The sequence below is a fragment of the Corythoichthys intestinalis genome, chromosome 9 (genome assembly GCF_030265065.1).
Source record: "Corythoichthys intestinalis isolate RoL2023-P3 chromosome 9, ASM3026506v1, whole genome shotgun sequence".
NCBI classification, from domain to species: Eukaryota; Metazoa; Chordata; class Actinopteri; order Syngnathiformes; family Syngnathidae; genus Corythoichthys; species Corythoichthys intestinalis.
The window spans coordinates 20,750,130-20,770,176 of NC_080403.1; the positions used below are offsets into that span (position 1 = coordinate 20,750,130).

At 41.7% G+C, this 20,047-nt stretch overlaps 1 protein-coding gene across 1 annotated transcript; it reads left to right on the plus strand.

Moving 5' to 3' along the window:
* The first annotated feature begins 587 nt into the window (after positions 1-587).
* On the plus strand, positions 588-19,964 carry epha2a (eph receptor A2 a). The gene is made up of 17 exons (XM_057846292.1): positions 588-760; positions 2,440-2,507; positions 5,235-5,871; positions 11,753-11,908; positions 11,988-12,320; positions 13,158-13,285; positions 13,396-13,573; positions 15,781-15,883; positions 16,131-16,183; positions 16,269-16,394; positions 16,485-16,670; positions 16,818-16,879; positions 17,098-17,307; positions 17,388-17,537; positions 17,664-17,857; positions 17,937-18,092; positions 18,980-19,964. The coding sequence occupies exons 1-17, from the start codon at positions 685-687 to the stop codon at positions 19,086-19,088; spliced, it is 2,925 nt and encodes a 974-aa protein (XP_057702275.1). The 5' UTR covers positions 588-684; the 3' UTR covers positions 19,089-19,964.
* The last annotated feature ends 83 nt before the right edge of the window (positions 19,965-20,047 follow it).

Here is a 20,047-nt window from a genome sequence, read left to right on the forward strand (position 1 = left end):
TGCTGTCCTGTTCAAAATTTTTCTTCCCCCAGAAAATTGAGATTTTAAGCTTTCCAGTGATGTATCACACGTGAATATCGGACAATTTTGACATTCGGCCAAATTGGGGGTTTCAGAGTGGAATTTCAAGTAACCTGAGTGTTATATTAATATATAATTAATATATTTTTTTAATGACCAAGAATAGCCACCTGCTCCATTCAAGGTTAAAGTTCTTTAGTGTCAACTTTTGAATAGCTGTCCACTGTAGGGACCGTTGTCTCTGAAAGGGTTAACCACGAAAAAATACAATTTTATCTCAGAATTACATCTCGCATTTTCCCATAAAATTACAACTTTAACCACGTGGTTTCATTTTATTTCATTGTCAAATTGGACCCTAAAACATTTAAAGTGCCATCCTCGTTTGCATTATGTGAAAAATAACTAGGCTATGAGTGACTGTCAAATTAAAGGGCCACAATGCTTTTTCGTGAGTCAGGTATAGCCCCGCCCCTCAACTCCAAATTGGGCCAATTCCGCATTCCATAGGATAAAAGTAGGCGGTGTGAATGACGTCACGTGACGCCACCTGTTCTCAATGGGCTGCCTTGGTTCGGTGGCTTTTGCTCAGTCAGTCAGTCGGAGGCACGTCGGAGGGAGGAGAGCGAGGGAGGCGAGGATACTTCATATTTCTATGAAAACATGGAGCTTCGTCGCCTCAACTTTTTTGTTCTTTTACTCGCCAACGCCGTGTTTGTCAGCCTCCAGTCCAAAGAACGTGAGTAACTATCATTTTTAAAATGAAGGATAAAGCTTGGATTTCATTGTGAGTCAGGAGTTCGGAATTCCAGATTTGAACGTCCGGTGAAATATTTTCTCCTATTTTATCAAATAATAAATTGTTCTATTGGGTTTGTCACTACTTTACTGTTTAAAATTAACAATCAGCTAATATTTTGAAACGCCGTGTAAAGTGGACCAAATACAAATGAAACAAAAGTAGTTACAAAATCCAGACGTTTTACATTGAAATAGTTAGTGAATTGCGTCAGCGGGCCTCGGGGCGTAGGAGCACCTGTGAACGATGCCTCAACATGTCCGCTGGATGTCCTGTTCTGTGGACTACTGTGGTTTCACTTCCAGCCGCACACTTATTGTATTTACTCGGCATACCCACGCTTTTCTCAGACACGATTAGAGATGTTTCTTCACGCTTAATGATGTGTTGAATCACACCGACATGCTTGATTAGACTGTCAATGGGGCTGGCATGTGGCCCCTGAACTCCACATAAAAGCTGATGGCTCCCTGAACGCTGAACTTTTATTGTACTACACTACAATAAAAAAAATAAAAATACACACACAAGCATTTATACTTGCACATTTAACAATCTTATGAATGAGCAAATAGCCTGAAACCTGTGAATTTTGCTTTAGGAGTTGAGCCATTGAGAAAAAAGAAAAAAAAAGGAGTACTTTTAATATTATACATTATTGGAACAAGTTAGTTGGGTTTATGACCTTGTATGATGGGATTGTCATAAACAAATACAAGACTGCTGTACAGTACAGAATGCTAGTTACATGTGTAACCAAAGCGAAAGCCAGACAGCTGTCCTGGGGTCAAAAACAAGCATTTTTGAAGCAATTCCCCTGTTTACGAGTGTTCCGTCCCTGAGGCACAATGATTGAGAACTTTAGATGAATTTAAAGTGGCGTATTATTTAGATAAATCATGTACTATTGTGAGAAAAAGAATCAAACATTTTTGAGAAGTCTTTTGGGGAGGGTTAAAGTTGCAATATTACTAGAATAAAGCACTAGGTATTGTTTTTTTTCAACAAAGAAAAAGTAATTATTATTAAATTTTAAAGTTACAACATTAGCACAATGATGTTTCACGTGTTGTTCGGCGGGAAAAATATTTTGAATGCAATTTTTTTATTTAAACACATTTTTTATTTTAGTTATAACCAGCATGTTAACTAAATTGCTGTCACTGGGTGGAAAAACAATCAGTTGTGAAAATGGAAAATCATTACTGCACAAACATTGGTCCTAGCCAGTAAAACAATGAATTGAAAAACTAAGAAGGAAATTAAGCGTGCGTTAGCTAGTTGTATTCTTTCAGCAACCTCAAAATGTCAGAATTGTAATCAGAAAACCCCTAGTAATCAAAGTATTTCCCCTTTTTGATCTCAAATTCAATTTACCCTTATTCATTGTTCATACAGTGATGCCCTGTGAAGCATAATGCTACCAGCATGCGACTGCTGTAAACGGACTCTTAATCCCACGACTCGTCACTGCTTCCGTCTCTTAAAACTCTTTAATTTTAATGCCACAAATGCTAGTTGGTACACCACAGCAGTATTTTTAATGTTGCTTTTGGAGACTTTGTGTGTCCCGAATGGATTAATAGCTGTTTATAACTCATTTTCCCGCGTGTCTACAGAAGTATTGCTGGACATGAGGTCTTCGGGAGGAGAGCTGGGCTGGCTGACGCTGCCATATGAGAACGGGGTGAGTATTTATACTCCGACTAGCACTTTTAAGACCTCGGGGGTCAAAGACTTTCTCTCTGTAATGTATTTAGGGTTTAATGATGTTGCCTCTTGGATAGTCTCTATGCGTAATTGATCATTTTTGACATCCAGATAGTGTTTGAGTATTCTTGTCTTTATACAACCTTTACACAAACAGTAAAGTTTGGATTTGTACTGCAGGTCCAAGATTACATGAAATATGGCATTGGCATGGTTATATCCAATGACTGCATCTATGCTACACTCTCATTGGCTGATACCTGTAATAGACTGGACTTTGATCCACATTTGGAAGATGTCAGCTTCCGGACTGAAGATATCAGATTTTTTTCCCTTCTTGCTCTGCCATGACGCACATCACAATTGTGCCACTCGAGAGCAAAACACTCCGTACAGATAAAATGTCACTCCGAGACTTGATAGATAGCAGCCTTGTGTCATTGTAGGTATATTGGTGCCGGAAGCATCCCACTATCTATAGTCGAGTGGTTTTCAGTCTAAAAAAAGACCCCGGACATGAGTTCGGATATATAGCAAGTCCGGAAAGATCAGAACACATGTTTTATGCTCACGGGATTCCCTTGCCTGTCGGAAGGTTGCTTTTATCTCACTGTACTTTGTACATACTGTATCGCATAGGGTAATCATGTTATGAAGTCAACAGACCAGTGGTTTCACGTAGGGTACAGTGGATATAAAAAGTCTCCACACACAGTTCAAATACATTTTTTTTACACAAACATAGCCACCATTATTATGGTCAGTAATTGTAACCAGACCTGACAGCATACCTCTGATTAACCCCAACTGCATGTAGAATGTTTTTAAATACTTTTTCTATCTTTTTCTTTGAAGAGTTTGTGTAAACACTGATTAGTTTTTCAAACTGTTCATAATTACTTCTACAGTCTCTAAGGCTTCAGTATCAGCTAAAGACAAACAGCCCCAAAGCATGATTTCGCAAACACCAAGTTCCGATGTACAGTAGTAATTATCAGGTTTCTTTTGGTGTTTAGAAGTATTGTTTGCGCTAAACATATATTTGGCTTTATTGGCCTATATATTTATGAACTGTCGTGTCAGGATTGCCATCAATTAAGAACCCCCCCCCCCCCCCCCCCCATCTTTTAATAAAAGCCATCTTTTTCATGTCATGTTTAATTTCCCCCTTATTTAATTTCCCATAAAAGATAAAGTGACACCCCATGAAGCTCAGTGGTATTACCATCTTGCGAGGGCTGAGAAGGACTTCTAATCTCACGAGTCGTCACTGCTTTCCCGTCTCTTAAACTCTTTAATTGCAATGCAGCAGTGACTATAAAGCGCAATTAACGGCCGCAAATGTTAGTTGGTATTCCACAGTAGTATTTGTTGGATTTGTGTGTGCGTCACAGTAGCACACGCACACAAGGCCCCTTGTGTGTTACTGGAAAACCACACACGTCGACACATGTCCACGCCAATAATGCGAAAGTGTGGAAAAGAATCTTCAGCTCACTACTTTTCTTTTATTGGCTTTTCAGATAGAGAGAGGAGGGGAATGAGGGTCCCATCTTAACTGGTGGGAAGTTAAAAAAATATATATATATCTATTGCTGAAAGTGGATATCAAGTGTACAAACCCTGGTTTAAATAGCGTGTTTTTGTTCTATCAAAACATTCAAGTATTCCACCAAAAAATTCAAGTATTAAAAAGGAACAAATAATACAAATCGGGGTCGCGATTCCCCTGTACTCAACTAAAAAATATTCTCTCCCATTTTTCATGAAATTGGCAATGTTAGAAAGACATGACTGTGTGTAGGACATATTTCCCTTCCACCTAGTGTCACTTTGGAGTGACGTTTCCCATCAACTGACTGCTGCTAATTCTCTTTGGCTAATAGCCTGACATAAGCCATTAGCCTGTGATTAAAAATACAACAACAAAAAAGACCACACACTTACTGCAGTGCCATCCTTCCGATATACATTCAAACAGGTTTGTCACTAGTAGAGGTCCAATCCATTTGAACGAGAAGAGCTGCTTAGCCCTCCCAGTTCAAATTGGACGTCTATCACCGCCACTGGTGGCCAATGGGTCAACTAATGAATCAAGATATCCAGTAAGGGGCCACAATTGACCCCAGGGCTGCAAGTTTCAGGCCTCAGCCCCAAAATCCAAGAGAAAGGTTTCACTTCAGCTGGAACTAGGGCTTAAATAATTCTAAGGAGAAGTCATAAGACGGAAACCGCCCACTACAACATCTGAACTTTGTTTAGGGTTGTACAGAATCACTATAAATGGCAGCAGGTATGTCTTGACTCCCCTTTAAAGGGAAAGACGAGATCTAGTATAAATGATCTTCATGTGAAAGATGGTTGTTCAAAGTACAGTATTTATGTGATTGTGTGCAAATGGAAATTTCTAAGATGTTAATGGAGAAAATGTTTAAAAACAAACAAACAAAAAAAACCCTCAGGGGCATCCAATTTTGAGATGTCAGTCAGAATCAGGCACAATTTTTTGGTGCTGGAATCTGTATGGTAAAGGTGTTGTCTTTCCTTTTAACATGTTTGAATGTGACTGTTTTCACCACAGCCACATTCACAGGTAAGGGTGTACATACTTTCAAAATTAAAATCCTCAAATTTTTTTTATTTCCGTTCTTACATATACAGTATGAACCATGAAGCCTCTAAGTTGACTTTTTTTGTCTTCCAGTGGGAGATCGTCCAGACAGTGGTGAACAGCTCACTCTTCTACACTTACAGCGTTTGCAACATAGAATCCACAGATCAGGACAACTGGTTACGCACCACATTCATCCAGCGGCGTCCGGGCACCACTCGCGTCTCTGTGGAACTCCGCTTCATTGTGCGCGACTGCAACAGCTTCGACGGCGCGTCCGTGTCTTGCAAGGAGACTTTCAATTTCTTTATCTACGAGACTGATGCCGACGTTGGCACCAACTTCCGCAAGAGCCAGTTTCGCAAGGTGGCCACCATTGCTCCCGACGAGGTGACGCGGGATCAGACGCTCCTGGTCAACACCGAGACGAGGACGGTGGGCCCGCTGTCTCGGAAGGGCTTCTACCTGGCGTTCCAGGACATGGGCGCCTGTGTGGGGCTCCTCTCGGTGCGTGTCTACTACAAGACGTGCCCGTCCACCGTGCAGAGCTTGGCGTCTTTCCCGGAAACGGTGGCAGATGCTTTGCGGGAGGTGGAGGGCGCCTGCGTGGATAATGCCGTGAGTCAGTCCACCCCACGCATCTACTGCACCGCAGAGGGCGAGTGGGTGGTACCCGTGGGCCAGTGCCAGTGTCTCGCAGGCTACGAAACCACCGGGGAGGCGTGCCAAGGTAAGGAGCCCGAGGGCGTGCTGTGTCATCGTGCTAAAGGTAGTAGAATTAAAAGGCATCACAGGCACCGCCGCATTGGTAAAGTGTAAAGGAATGTTTATTAACTTGTCTCATTTGTTTCGGGATGTCTCACTCCAAAGGCCTTGAAGGAAGTCATGCTTGGGCAGATTAGGTTTGGAAAAGGGAGGATGCCTAAACGCCTTTGTTCTTAATTTAGACTGCAGGCAGTTATACGTAGATTACAATATTTTCTTCTCTCCAAATTGTCACATTCCTTCGGCCATCTTGATGTCAGCTCTAGGGAAAAGCTAAGCCATGGCACTGGCTTGATGTGGTGGAGCGAGACGTATGCTGCATCACGCCACAAAAGAAGTCTACTTTTAGCACGTTGTACTTATACGGGAAAAGAACAACAATGCTCCAAGTTCTCTGTAGGGATGAAAGAGCTGCTTGAAGTAGAGAGCGTCTGAAAAAGTAGATTTTTTTTTGCACCTAGGTTATGTGGAAAAAAGTTGTCACTATCTTAGTAAACCTTTAGTAATAGTTTGAAAAACATAGGACTTTGCACGAAGGATATATTTTGATAATTATAACCTTGTATGAGCTTTGGTTTTAGTGCAAGGATAAGAAGTAGACCTTGTTCCTCTGGCTCTTCCTCTGATATTGTATTATCACTTTGCTTTAAGACAAAGCAAGATCTGTGGTTTAGGGTGTACAAGTTGAATGAGGAAGCTGATAAATGTCTGTTCATGTGTGCATAATGACCTCACAAAAGCAGAAATTTGCTCACAATTAGAAGCAGCCATCAGGTAGTATTTGAACCTTCTGGGTATTTTTTTTCCCTTGATGGTAATTTGAAGATCAGTATGAACAGAAATTGTTTGACAGTTCGTTCTCATAGGTTCACATCATATGAAACGTCTTCCTGGAAGCCGGGAAGTTGTTATAGCTGCATGTTTTTCTATTGTTACTTCTCCTGTGTGTAATGGTAAGGTGTCCTCATGGTCATATTATCAATGCAGGAAGTTAAAAAAAAAAAAAAAAAAAAAAAAAGTAAGTAAACGAAGTTTGAAAGAGAAATACAGCTTTTTTTTGGGGGGGGGGGGGGGGGGGGGTTGTTTAAAACCATTCCCAGATTTTCATTTACCCAAAATACCCCAAGGATTTCTTGCTGAAATTAGCCTGTGGACCTCGGCCCATGTACTGTAGAGACAGTGGCAACTACGGCTTTGTTTAACATGACCTTTATGGATGGAGCTTGCAAAAGTTTCTACTTTTGAGAGAAGAGCCTGAAGTAAGCCAAAATGAGTGAGCGGTCATGAAGTCTAAAGCAGGAAAAAGTCATCTTTGTTGTGGGCCACAACATAGCAAACGAATCGATAACTATTTTGATAGTGGATGAATTGTTTACACATTGTTGAACTCAAAATAGTCCAAATACTTTTTTGAGCCTCTTAGTTTCGTAGCAATACCATAATAGCACTTTTTTTTTTTTTTTTAAATAAAAAGCAAAAAAAAAAGTGGGAATGTAAATATTCTAGTATATTCTATCATATCGACATTATATTATATTTAATTAAAAAAAAATTTTTTTCATTTATTTTTCATTTTTACGTTTACATTTTTAAATAACAAAAGAATTAAAATTCTATTTCTATTTAAATATTAATCTTCGGATTTAATTAAAAATTATAGCGCAAAAAAACGATAATTTGGGGAAAAAAAAAAGTTAAGTGAAAAAACATTTTCCATTTTCTGAAGTCCCAGGTTTTTCATTGAGGGCTACAAAAATATTTTTTTGTGAAACAATCCAGGAACATAATTTGTTTTTGCTGCCCAGACAAAATGGCAGGATCTAGTCACCAGTTTCACACCTGTGGTCTAAAGCATTTGCATTTATGGAGGCTCATCAACATAACTAAACAGAAATGCCCTTACCAAATTTGAATCCAAAGTATTTTAAAAGTACACTTTCCATAATATTACACCTTTAGAGAGGACAATACCTTTTACTTTTGGGACATTGAATTGAATGTTGTGATTCTATTTTTAAAGTTACAAGATTGGCGCTTTACATGAATCTTACAGAATGCAGACATGTTGGGCTATGTTGTCTCCTGAGAGGAGCAGTGAGTCAATTAAAAAAAAAAAAAAAAAGGTGTGAGAGTAAAGAGACATAGCTGTGGTATGCCTACTGTATATGCTGTGGAAAATGGTCTTTCTTTGGCATGCTTGGGTGTGGTGTGTGTGTTGGAGGAAGTGTGGGAGGATAGCGGAAAGCACAGGAAGAAGGGCGGGAGGAAGGGCACCGCGTGGTGTGGGGATTTTCTGAAAGGAATTCTTTCACCCTGGCGTCACCTGCTGCACTGATTGACTAGAAGAAGGGCCGTGTGAATTTGTCTCAGGCGACTGACTACCTGCACGCCTTCTCTCCCCCTGCGCCGGTATTTTGTTTGTGCCCGTCGCCCGGGAAACCATAACCGCAGATTACAGGGACAGGGCCACGGCACGCCTCTCTTAGTCAGGGCTGCGGTTTATGACTCCTGCTGTTTTCCAGTCACCTTGACTGGCAACGTCTCCATTCCTACCATGCAAACAGATCATTCATAGCGGTGACGGGTAGGCGCTTCAAAGAAAGGGACGCTTCCACTCCCAGGGCAGGATGAGCGTGGAGGAAGTCCAAGACAGTTAGGAATGTTTCTCGCCTCAACCGCTGACAGACTCTGAGCTCCGGAAACAGACGTTGTGCATGAATAGAAAGAGAGGAAGACAGGAAATATTTATGAGGGATTAGAATGATTTCATAGCCTGAAGTTGGACTTGATATTGTATATTAGCAGCAGGGTTACTTGATTTTAATCGACTCCAGCTTCCTACCACATTCCGAAAACTTGTATGCGGGATGGTTAAGTGCTACTGATGGTGATAGACATTTAATCCAGTTGAATGACTTAATTTGCCCCACACACTTGGATTTCCTATTCCTCCACCCCTCCCATGAAAAAACAAAGATGTAAAAAAACATGTCATTGAAGTTTTTGAAAATCATTTTTTAAGCAACTCTGATGGTGACAGAAGCAAAACTGTTGGCGTTTGGCCCACACTAATGCGACGACTTCATTCCGGGCTTTGGTTGTCAGAGAAAGTGATATTCTGGAAGACTAACGGTCCCGCATGTGTCTCCCAATGAAGAGCCCAACTGTTGTGGGGAAAAAGGAAGCCGACTGAGATGGAATGCCGACTGACACAAATGAGCAGGTTGTCTCGCAGCGGGCCGACAGTTGGCGCATGAGGGGCGGTCGGTTTCCGTGGCTGCTTAGTTAGGTGTGGAGTGTAATTTAGTCAAGAGGATTAGTGGAGCAACAGGACAGCTGTTACGTGGTCCTGCTTTACCTCCCCTTGGGTCCTTTCATCCGGTGGTTAACACACGCAACGAGCCGACTAATCCGTGTTCTCGCTCATTAGAACAATGGCGGCAAAAGCCCAGATTCAATTAACAGATCCACCGATGCGGAACATAAGTCCTTTTCACGTGTGTGCCATCATCCAAAGGGAGTTTGGGGCAATTAGATGTGCAACTTCTATCAACAAGTGACAATACGATTGAAGCCATTGAATTAGAGTTGAGTAGATTGGCAAAACTCAAAAGTGTGAGCGTGCACTCACAGTGTTGGACACATGGCGCCATTTTATGAGCTGCAATGACTAATGCAACATATTTATGGCACCACTCCGTCCAGTTCTTCCAGACAATAGATGAATAGGGCCGGGAGTTTCTTTGCAGCGTGACAGCGGTCCTAGCACTCAGGCTCAAGATTAAAATGGGCTGGCCTCCTTTTCTTATGCGAAGATACCCCCACACCCACTGAGTGACTCCCCAGAGAGAACTTCTGTTTGGTGCTCCAGTCCAGACCCCTTCCTCCCCCTGCGCTCCTTTAAGGCTTTCCATTCATCTTCCTTCTCAACCTGCTCCTTATCCTTCACCATGGTGATACTTGAACCACATTTCTGTGAAGTGGTACAATCCAGTGCCGATTTGCGCGGTACTCTCCGAAACGGTAACAGGGGAATGATGTCACAATTGAGGCTTCGGGGAATGAAGAAGTTTGCCAGATCATTTTTGGGGACCTTCTAAAATCAAGTTATGATTTATGTAGCCCTTAATCACAAGTCTCAAAGGGCTTCACATGCTCACACTTCACAAAAATCAACGACATTCCATGGTTTAAACCCCACCCCCGTCATAGTGGCAAACGTGGTCGAGGGAGTTGGCGAGTCATTTAATAACACGAGGCATTGGGGAAGTGGTTATCCTGAGGACCTGTCTTGGTCGAGCAATGCCAAATTTTCCAAAGTCAGGGCTATTTCTGCTCAAAATTATTTAAATGGGTAAGAAATTGGCAAAAGTGAATCTTCATCTTTATACTAATATACATAAATTAAGGATTATAAATTAAGGATTCCCAGTATGAATATTTACAAAAATGATAAGGAAATGAACAATTGTTTTTTTAGGTAATTTTTGATGTCTTAGTGGCCTGCCTTGAACAAAATTAGACTTTTGAACAGTTTGCAATGTTTATTTCATGATAATGGATCTTAGAATTGATTTCCCTGAAAAATCAAACTACATTGCCATGTGGTCCGTGCTGAAAATAAATTCTGAACCCCTCTTACAGGGGTTATTTGTTAATGATATCGTCCCGTTCCTATGGTAGGGAACAGTATAACGGACCCGGAAACATCCCGCTATCTATACTCGAGTCGGTCTCATTCTAAAAAAAGGCCCCGGAGATGGCTTGGGATGAACTGCAAGTCTGCAAAGATGTGAACACGTGTTCTGTGATTAAGGGATTCCCTTGCCTGTTGGAAGCTTACTCTCATTTCAGTGTACAGTATTACATACAGTAATTACTTTGTGCAATCAACTTTCAACTTGAAGAAATTCCCCCTCATCTTCAATCCACACCCCTCTTGAAAAATTACTTGCTGCCGTGGAAACAGACTACCGTAATCACAAAGTATGCAGAAGCTGTTTTGTTTCCATGAACACTGAAAAGCAGCTCCAACAGTGTTTCCTTTTCCTCAATCCTTTTTATCCCCCCTCATTTAACTCTTCAACCTTGCCTGTCATAATTTGCTGTGAGTGAAAGGAAGGAGGAAAGAAAGGAAACATCAGTCCTAAACCATCCACGCTGTTCTCATGCCTCCCGCTTTCTGTCCAGTCCGCACTTTCATTAACCTCCCGTGGCCCGGAAAGCCTACTCGCTTATCGCTTCGGCTAAGATGTTCATCACGGCACGCCACCAGTGTCCGATGTGCTGTTTCCTTTGGCAAAAACACTCCTATTACCGGCATCGGCTGTATTCTCTTTACGATAGTTCTGTTCATAGTTTGTGTTGTGGACTGCTAGTTGCCGTCGTAAACCAAAGTTCTGCCGGAGGGCCTGAGAGAAGAGTTCGTATTTGGGAAGGCGTATCACATAACCTGATTGATTTAATGCCCTGGTGTCATCCGGGCCAAGTTGTCGGCGCGTGACCTGAGACAAGGCCTTCAGGTGGAAAAGGCAAGTGGGGGCACATCGCGGAGGGAAATCCCTATTCATTCCTTGGTGTCCAAAAGCTCGGTGATTATAAGTTACTTCAACAAAAGCTTCCTGTTGAGCGGAAAGGCCTAACATTACAGACATGGCCTCATTGTTTTCCTTTTGTTCCGTCATTCCTTCCTGTTTTTGGCCTCACTTATTGCTTACTGTGAGAGTCATACTCAGGTTAAGTGGAAGAAACACATAGCCTACAGATTTTGGTCACAAGGTAAATATTGTGTGCTTACTGTATTTTAGTTCAGTGTATGACCAAACATACTGTATATTTTGATGCAGAATGCAAGCCTGGCTACTTCAAGCCAACCGTGAGTGCCGATCTGTGTCTGGTGTGTCCTGCCAACACGAAGCCCTCCATGGCCGGCGCCAGTCTCTGCGAGTGCGAGGACGGGTTCTTCCGCTCGCCATCAGACCCGCCCACCTCGCCGTGTTCCGGTGAGACTTCTGCTCAGTGATAGCACCATCGGCAGTACTTCCGATGTTTTGGGTTAACGCCTTGGATTTCATCCAATAGCTCCACCTAGCGCTCCCCGTGACCTGACAGCCACCACCCTGTCTGCGGATGGCCGGCTACAGCTGTCCTGGAGTTCGCCGCTAATGACTGGGGGCCGCGCCGACCTCACCTACAGCGTACTGTGCGAGCAGTGCGATAGGGTCTCGTGTGTCCCCTGTGGCGAGAAGGTTCGCTTTGAGCCAGGGTCCGCAGACCTGTGGGACACAGAGGTTGTCGTCACCGACCTGGACTCTCATCTCAACTACACATTTACGGTGGAGGCGCACAGCGGGGTGTCCCAGTATGGTGGTGCCAGGCCTACTGCCACCATAACTACTGCTCTGGACTACACTGGTGAGCCAAGGGTTATTTCAAGATCAATTCAATCCTGCTGCCTTTGACTTGATTGTTTAGGTTCAACAATAGCAGCTTTTTGGTGTCCTGCTATTCCGATATTTTCAAATTGTGCCATTACATTCAGTCATTGAAGTTGCCGTAATACACAGAAATTGTTCAAGTAGAGTAAATCTGATGTATCTTCTAGGGATGTATACGTATCAAACCTCTGTTCATGATTTTTTTTTTTTTCGTCTCAGTGCTGATTAAATAATTAATCAAAAAAACATTAGCTCAAATACGTTCCATATTGCTAATCCTCCGTTAATTATGGGTGGATCAGAATTAAATTTGTTAGGAACATTCTAGGGATTTGTATATATATCCATTGCTCTCCAAGCCCAATTTTTGATTGTCTTGGGGCTGATTATTTAACTTATCAGGAAACATTAGCTCAAATGCGTTTCGTCCTGGCGATAGTTTGTTCAAATTTATTTCAGTTAATTCAGCAAGAGTTTGTCAATATTTGAACTCAAAATGCGTCCAGGATATGAATGATTTTGGGCTTACTGTAACTGCTTTAAGATGTACCAACAATCTTTAATACACAGCAATCACCGATTAATTTAATTTTGAAATGTTTTTTCCTTGTGAAGCTGACTTCACAATATTGGTCACTATCAGACCTTAAGAAAGCAGCACAATGTTTTTTACATACTAGCGAAAACTTTGCTGTCTGCACAAAGGGGAATTCAGGCCACCCACTAAATCCCAAGTCTCATTCCAAGGACCATGACGGCAGTGAGTCACTAACTGTTGTTTTTGTTCTGTGCCTCTCGCCGACCATTTTGCCAGATCCCCCAAAGGTGACGTTGATCCATTTGGATGATCGCAGCCCCACCAGCTTGTCTCTGTCATGGGCTCTGTCTCGCCGACCTCCAGCGCACATCAGTCATCGCTATGAGCTCATGTACCGCAGAAAAGTAAGACGGAGGGCTTTTTGTGAGATTCCACCATGGGGGCTCCTTGATGTTTTCCTGGGAAGATGATCCCAATCCTAATCCACCCTTTCAACCTTTTTCTTCTTTTGAAGGATGACGACGGAGTGCGTGATGTAACCACCTACACAGTCCTGATCCTGGACAAGAGCTCCGTGCACATTAACGACCTTACTCCAGACACGACCTACATGTTTAGGGTGCAGGCTCTCAGTCCCGAGGGGAACCCCGGAAGCTACAGCACAGAGTATGAATTCCACACACCGCCACTAGGTATTGTTCAGTTTAAAACATTCATGTGATTTTCAGTGAAAAATCTTAAATCACAGGTGTCAAACACAAGACCCGGGGTCACCACAGGATTTTGTGTGGCTGCGAAAGCAGATCATGTGCATAGAATTCGTGTTCTTGCTAAAATAGCAAAGTTTCAGTCTGTCGTCAGTTAATATATTTATTACAAGCTTTTTTTGTTTCCAATCCCCCTTTCGATCTGTTCACTGCCACTGTTCACTGTTCTTCTGCAGGCAGAAGTATTGTGGATTCTGAACACCAAAACAGACCACCATTCATATACTTTAAATGAGTCCATTGGTGATCTGTTTCGGATATTACGTCATTTTTGGTCGGCATCGGCTGTCACAATGTTGGTCATATTGCGTTTTGTTCCAGAGGGAGCGTTCCCGATGTCGTAACTGTCTTTTGTAATGAATTTTCAGTTGGCAGAAAAAAAACGCACATTTTCTTAATGTTTAAATAGTCTACATATTTTTATGATCATTATAAATGCATTTACACAATGAAATAACGCTGGAAAAGTTTGATAAACATAATGTTGCTCAAATCGTGTTTTTTTTTCGGAGGGAGCATTCCCGACTTCGTAACTGCAGCCCATTTAAACTCATTAAGACTTTGAAATAGAGGTAAAATCGGGCCTAAAAAAATCCTGCCCGACCCGAACTGGTCCGCGGGTATTAAAGCCCGACATATGATAACATTTGTGACGATGTCTGCATAAAAGCCTGTCTTTTGTAACGAATTCCCCTTCTTTTTTTTAATCCAAATTATTTATTTTATAACGAGTATTCCTTAGTTTATCATTCATACATCGTTAATATATAGTTTTTTCAAAAAGTTAGCGAGAAAGAACCCTGGCCCGGCCCGACGTAATAATTGACATTTTAATTTTGGTCATGTTTTCAGTTTAATTTGGTGTTTCCAGCTTGCTATGTTCATAATAGCGATGTTTGTTTACCACTTTTCCACTTACTGCGAAGAGGGAGGAAGTTACATCGGCCGGCGCTATGATATTTAAGTCATCAGCCATCTGCTGTGACCCAGGAATTTAACGCCTGCTTTCACGCACACTGCTTCCCATGTCAGTCAACACGGGAAATTGTTTTCACACACAACTGCTGCACGGTTAAGTCCCGCGATATTCCCGTTGTTTTGGAGTATATGATAGGGGCTCAAGTTACATCCAGATACTTTAGGTTGCAGTTTATGGGTCATGCGAAGGCAGTGGACCTGCTAAAACATTTCGGTTTGCCTTTCGAATGAATGTGAATTTCGCCGTTTTAACTCAAGAGTTAGCCATGTTCACTGGGGTCTTGGCAGGTGCACTAGCAGCTAGCCTGTTACAGAAGATGGCTGGTCTGAGTCCTGTCCTCCTCTTTTTGTCCATAATTATTGTGTGCGTGTGTGTTTAAAAAAATGCTGACAGACTTTATAATGTTACTTTTAAATGTGTTTTAATTGTATCTTCAATATATGTGCATTCCTTTGTCAAACACACTTAGTAATTGAGGTTAAATTTGATTTTCAGTGTTTTATTTATTTAGTATGATTCAATATGATCTCAATAATGGGCGCGAGAAAAGTATTAATTTTTTCAGTTGAAATGGCATTAAAAAAAGGTCTTAAAAGTGTTGAATTTAGATTTATCAATCCTGGGGGGACCCTGCATTGATGACGATAGCTAGCAAATGATCGTTGCCAGCCCTCCCAGTTCAAATAAACTAGATGTCCACTGGTGTCAATGGCGGCCAATGATTTGGAAAATGGAATAGTTGTTGAAAAGAATGTTATCTTTGCTGATAAAGTTCTGCTCAATATTTAATTAAAGCTGTTGGTGATAATCAGCTGCTAAAACAGTGAAAATGAGTGTGTCAATTCACATAAATTTAGTAATTGCACTCTTATCCTCTTGTACTCCCAGTTAGAAAAAAAAAAGTCTGGAACCCTAGGTAGGGCTACTCACTAGCTCCTTGGTTTCATTGCTAATTATTTAAAAGTACCAGTATAAATAAACAATAGAAAAACCAAGTTAAAAAAAAAATAAATAAATCGGCCGATATGGGGGGGAAAATTTGTGATCAAAAGTATGAGTCAACTAGGAAGATTCTTGGTCACCTGTGAAGACGAGCGGTATCGAAAATAGAGAATTTGATATTTCGGTTTTTAAAGTTTATTTATTTTTACAGCCGAATCACAGATCCAGAGTCCCTCCACTATGGTGATGGGAGCAGTTGCTGGAGTCGCAGTTGTTCTGCTCGTAGTTGTGGCTGTCCTGTTGCTACGTAAGAGGTTAGTTGACATTATTGCATAGATTGTATGGGAGTATTTTTTATGGATTAAATGTGGGGGGTATCCATTATTGAAGGAGCTTGTTTTTACGAGAGTTTGTGGAATGTGACCCCCATGAAAGATGGGGGATTACTGTATTCTGGTATGAAGGTTTAGGAGGAGCTTCTCCTCCAACCGAACTGACGTTATTAACATTCCTGTCTGTAGCATGTAATTATTCTTTTTTTTTTTTCCTTCTCCAACTCAGGCGGCTGAGATCTCATGGTCGAGGAGGACCTGAGGATCCCTACTTTTCATCAGGTAGAAAATCAGGACATGTAATAGCGACTTGTATTTTAATGACACTTTTACATATTATAATACCATGAAATTTTCCTCCCTCCAGATCAGTTGAAGCCTCTAAAAACCTACGTGGATCCACATATGTACGAGGACCCCAACATCGCCATCCAAAAGTTTGTCACGGAAATTGACCCGAATGCCATCAGCAAGCAAAAAGTAATCGGCGTGGGTGAGTGTTTTGATTTCCTACCTCGCGTTTAGTGCTCGTTGTCTGGATGAGAACTTTAGAATGTGACAATGTATTCTCCCCGTCCCACAGGTGAGTTTGGCGAAGTGTTCCGAGGCGTGATGAAGTCCCCCGCCCGAGGGGAGGTGGCCGTAGCCATCAAGACCCTCAAGCCAGGCTACTCCGAAAAGCAAAGGCAAGACTTCTTGAGCGAGGCCAGCATCATGGGCCAGTTCTCGCACCCCAACATCATTCGTCTGGAGGGAGTCGTCACCAAATGTAAGCCTTGAAGAGTAGATTAAAATTGTTTTTATTAGCTCATTGGCAGGAATTGAAGGCGATAAGACATCCAATCCATTTGACCTGAATTGCTGTGATTTAGTTAAAATCAAGCAATAAATCACTTACCTTCTTTTTGTTTTACAGTCAAGCATGCCATGATAGTGACTGAGTACATGGAGAACGGAGCTCTTGACATCTTTCTCAAGGTAGGGACAAGATGCAATATCATTTAAATTACAGGGGGTACTGACACTGTAAAAAATAAATTGCAGAACTTGATATTTGAAGTCAGTGCGTTTCCCTTTAATGTTTTGATGGAAAACTTACAAACTTTTGACAGCCCTACCCAGTCCAAATGGACTTAACGACTATCAGTTAAATTGTTGGACAACCTTATTCACTAAGCTATTATCCGTTCCCATAGGATCGCGATGGTGAGATTCCAGCCTACCAGCTCGCAGGAATGCTGCGCGGAATTGCCGCCGGCATGAAGTACCTCTCAGACATGAACTACGTGCACCGGGACCTGGCGGCGAGGAACGTTCTGGTCAACAGTGACCTGGAGTGCAAAGTGTCCGACTTTGGGCTGTCACGGGTCCTAGAGGATGACGCCGAGGGGACGTATACAACCAAAGTATGTCTGCTAAGCGCTTAGTTCTTGTGTTTTACAGGTTTTCAGCACCACGGGACCCAATGTTCTTGATTTCTCGACAGGGAGGTAAAATCCCCATCCGCTGGACGGCCCCTGAAGCAATTGCCTATAGGAAATTCACTTCAGCCAGCGACGTGTGGAGCTTTGGCATCGTCATGTGGGAAGTCATGGCCTTTGGCGAGCGGCCCTACTGGGACATGAGCAACCATGAGGTAACGCTCACTCGGGTGACAGACTGTTTACTTTAATCAGGGAGAGACTCCGTCTGCCACTAATGTCAAACATGCGCACCAGCAGTGAGCCATTAGATGCTAAAATTGGTCTGTTTTTTTCGGCAGGTCATGAAAGCTATCAACGAGGCCTTTAGGCTGCCCGCCCCCATGGACTGCCCCTCTGCCATTTACCAGCTCATGCTCCAGTGTTGGCAACACGACCGCTCCAAGAGGCCTCGCTTTACTGACATCGTAAACATCCTGGACAAGCTGCTTCAGAGTCCTGAGTCTTTGAGCACTATCGCAGACTTTGATCCACGGTATGAAAAAAAGTGATGTTTTATAACGACGTATCCAATTACACAACGAGTAACCCAGTTTTCAACTGTCCTGTGCCAGCGTGTCCATCCGCTTGCCCAGTACCAGCGGCTGCGACGGCACCATGTTCCGCTCAGTTCCAGAGTGGCTGGAGTCTATCAAAATGAGCCAGTATAACGAGAGCTTTGCCCGGGCAGGGGTCTCCACCATGGAGCAGGTGCTGACCCTGAGGCACGAGTAAGTACAAGCGAGACTCAGCTGCACCTACCATCTGGGATCAAGAGAATCTAGTGAGCTCACAACATTTGCTAGGACTGTTCAGCATTTTAACCTCACCATTCTGTCAGTTGTTCTTCTACTGGGGTCTGCAAGTCATCACTTGGGGTTTCACATAATAATTAGTTGTCTAATTTGAAGATGTGCATGAAGAAACAGCCAATAAATTAAGATGCAGTAAATTAAAAAAATTAAAAAAAAACTTTTTCCACATGGGCTGGTTACTATTTTTGGTATGGTAACTTTTTTTTTTTTTAAATTTCATAGTTTTTACAGTAACCCTTTCAGGGACAGTGGTCACTACAGTGGACAGCTATTCAAACGTTGACACCTTTAACCCTTTTTTGGACAAGTAACTATTTTTGGTCATTTAAAAAAATTAAATATTAGCAATTACTACAGAAACGTTTTCATTTGAACTCGTCATTGTATTTTTTTTTTTTTTTTTATATTTATGAACTTATATTTACGAAAAATAAATAAAATTAGAATGGATAAACACAGAAATACACACTGGTTATGGACCCAAGTAACACTGATGTTATTTTTTTTGTAATAATATTCAACATTGCACTGGGAAGACTGGCTTTGGATATTCATGTTTCAGGGCCATTGACGGCATTAGACTTCCATTTTGACTGGGAGTTAGAATGGACTGGATGTCTAGCGACGTGGTCTATGGCAGCTAATGAGTTATATGAGTGCCCGCATAATTTGTGCATGAAAGGGTTAAGTCGACAACCAAATTTGTACGGGAATCGGTTAAAAAAAATTTTTAAAAATTGAAACGAAAGTTGTTGGCCTATTTAATCATCTCAGAGGCTAAACTTTCCCTTACCTCCTTTTAGGGACATCAGGAACATCGGGGTTCGCTTGCCAGGCCACATGAAAAGGATCGTCTACAGCATCCTTGGCCTCAAGGATGAATGTAGCTCTCTCAGCGTGTTCGCAGTTTGACTGCCGCATTCCCGCACACTAACGTGCATTGCAAGCGAGACGCCTGTATTTAACCTTGTGGTTGATGAGGACTGAAAGTGCAGGGGTAGCTTCTCCTGCTGTTAAAAACAAAACAAAACAAAAAATGCATTGTGGCATGACTGAACAGGAACCTGGAGGCCACACCAACAAGGAATAAGACTGACAAAAACTCCCTTATGCAAGCTTGGTTTGAGCAAACTGAAACAAAGTGGAGAAGAAACGAGAGCGCTTGGGCTTGTGATGATCCGAATAACGCTCTTTGTGATTAAGGGCACCTTTTTTTGTTCAAATATTCAGGATCTAAACATTTATTTTTGTACGTTTTCTGTAATCGAACTGTTCGCAAAGATTGTTCCGCTCAGGGTAAAGAATCACACGTTCTTATAAGAATTTTTGTAGTTTGTGCTCTGTCTCGCATCTTAACTCATTCACTACCACACATCATGTCACAAGACATACCCTTCTTGAAGCGCTACAGAACATTGTGTTCTATGGCTACATGAACACAGAACTTAGATTCCCATCTTTCATCTTAAATAAAAATGTGCTTTTTTGCTTACTTTTTTCTTCTTTAGTTTTGAGAAGTTGAACATCATAAACATATTATACATCTTTGGTAGTGAATGAGTTAATCAAATCATGTTGTTTACATGTCTTAATACAGCTGTAAATGTTTATTTAATATTTATTTTATATTTATGTTGTTACACCAAGAGGAATTCTAATGTTGAGCATGTTATGTCTGGCAATTGATTTTGGAGTGTAAATAAAACCAAGAGTTGCCTTTATGGTTGTTGAATATTCATTATAAAATATGAAAGAAATACTACAAGGCTATAATTTTCAAACTACTGTGTTTTAATGTTAGTCATGATGGTTGTACTCGGACAGCAAAGTCAAATTTTTTAATAGATAGCTGGTGTAAAAAGTTTTGCTTC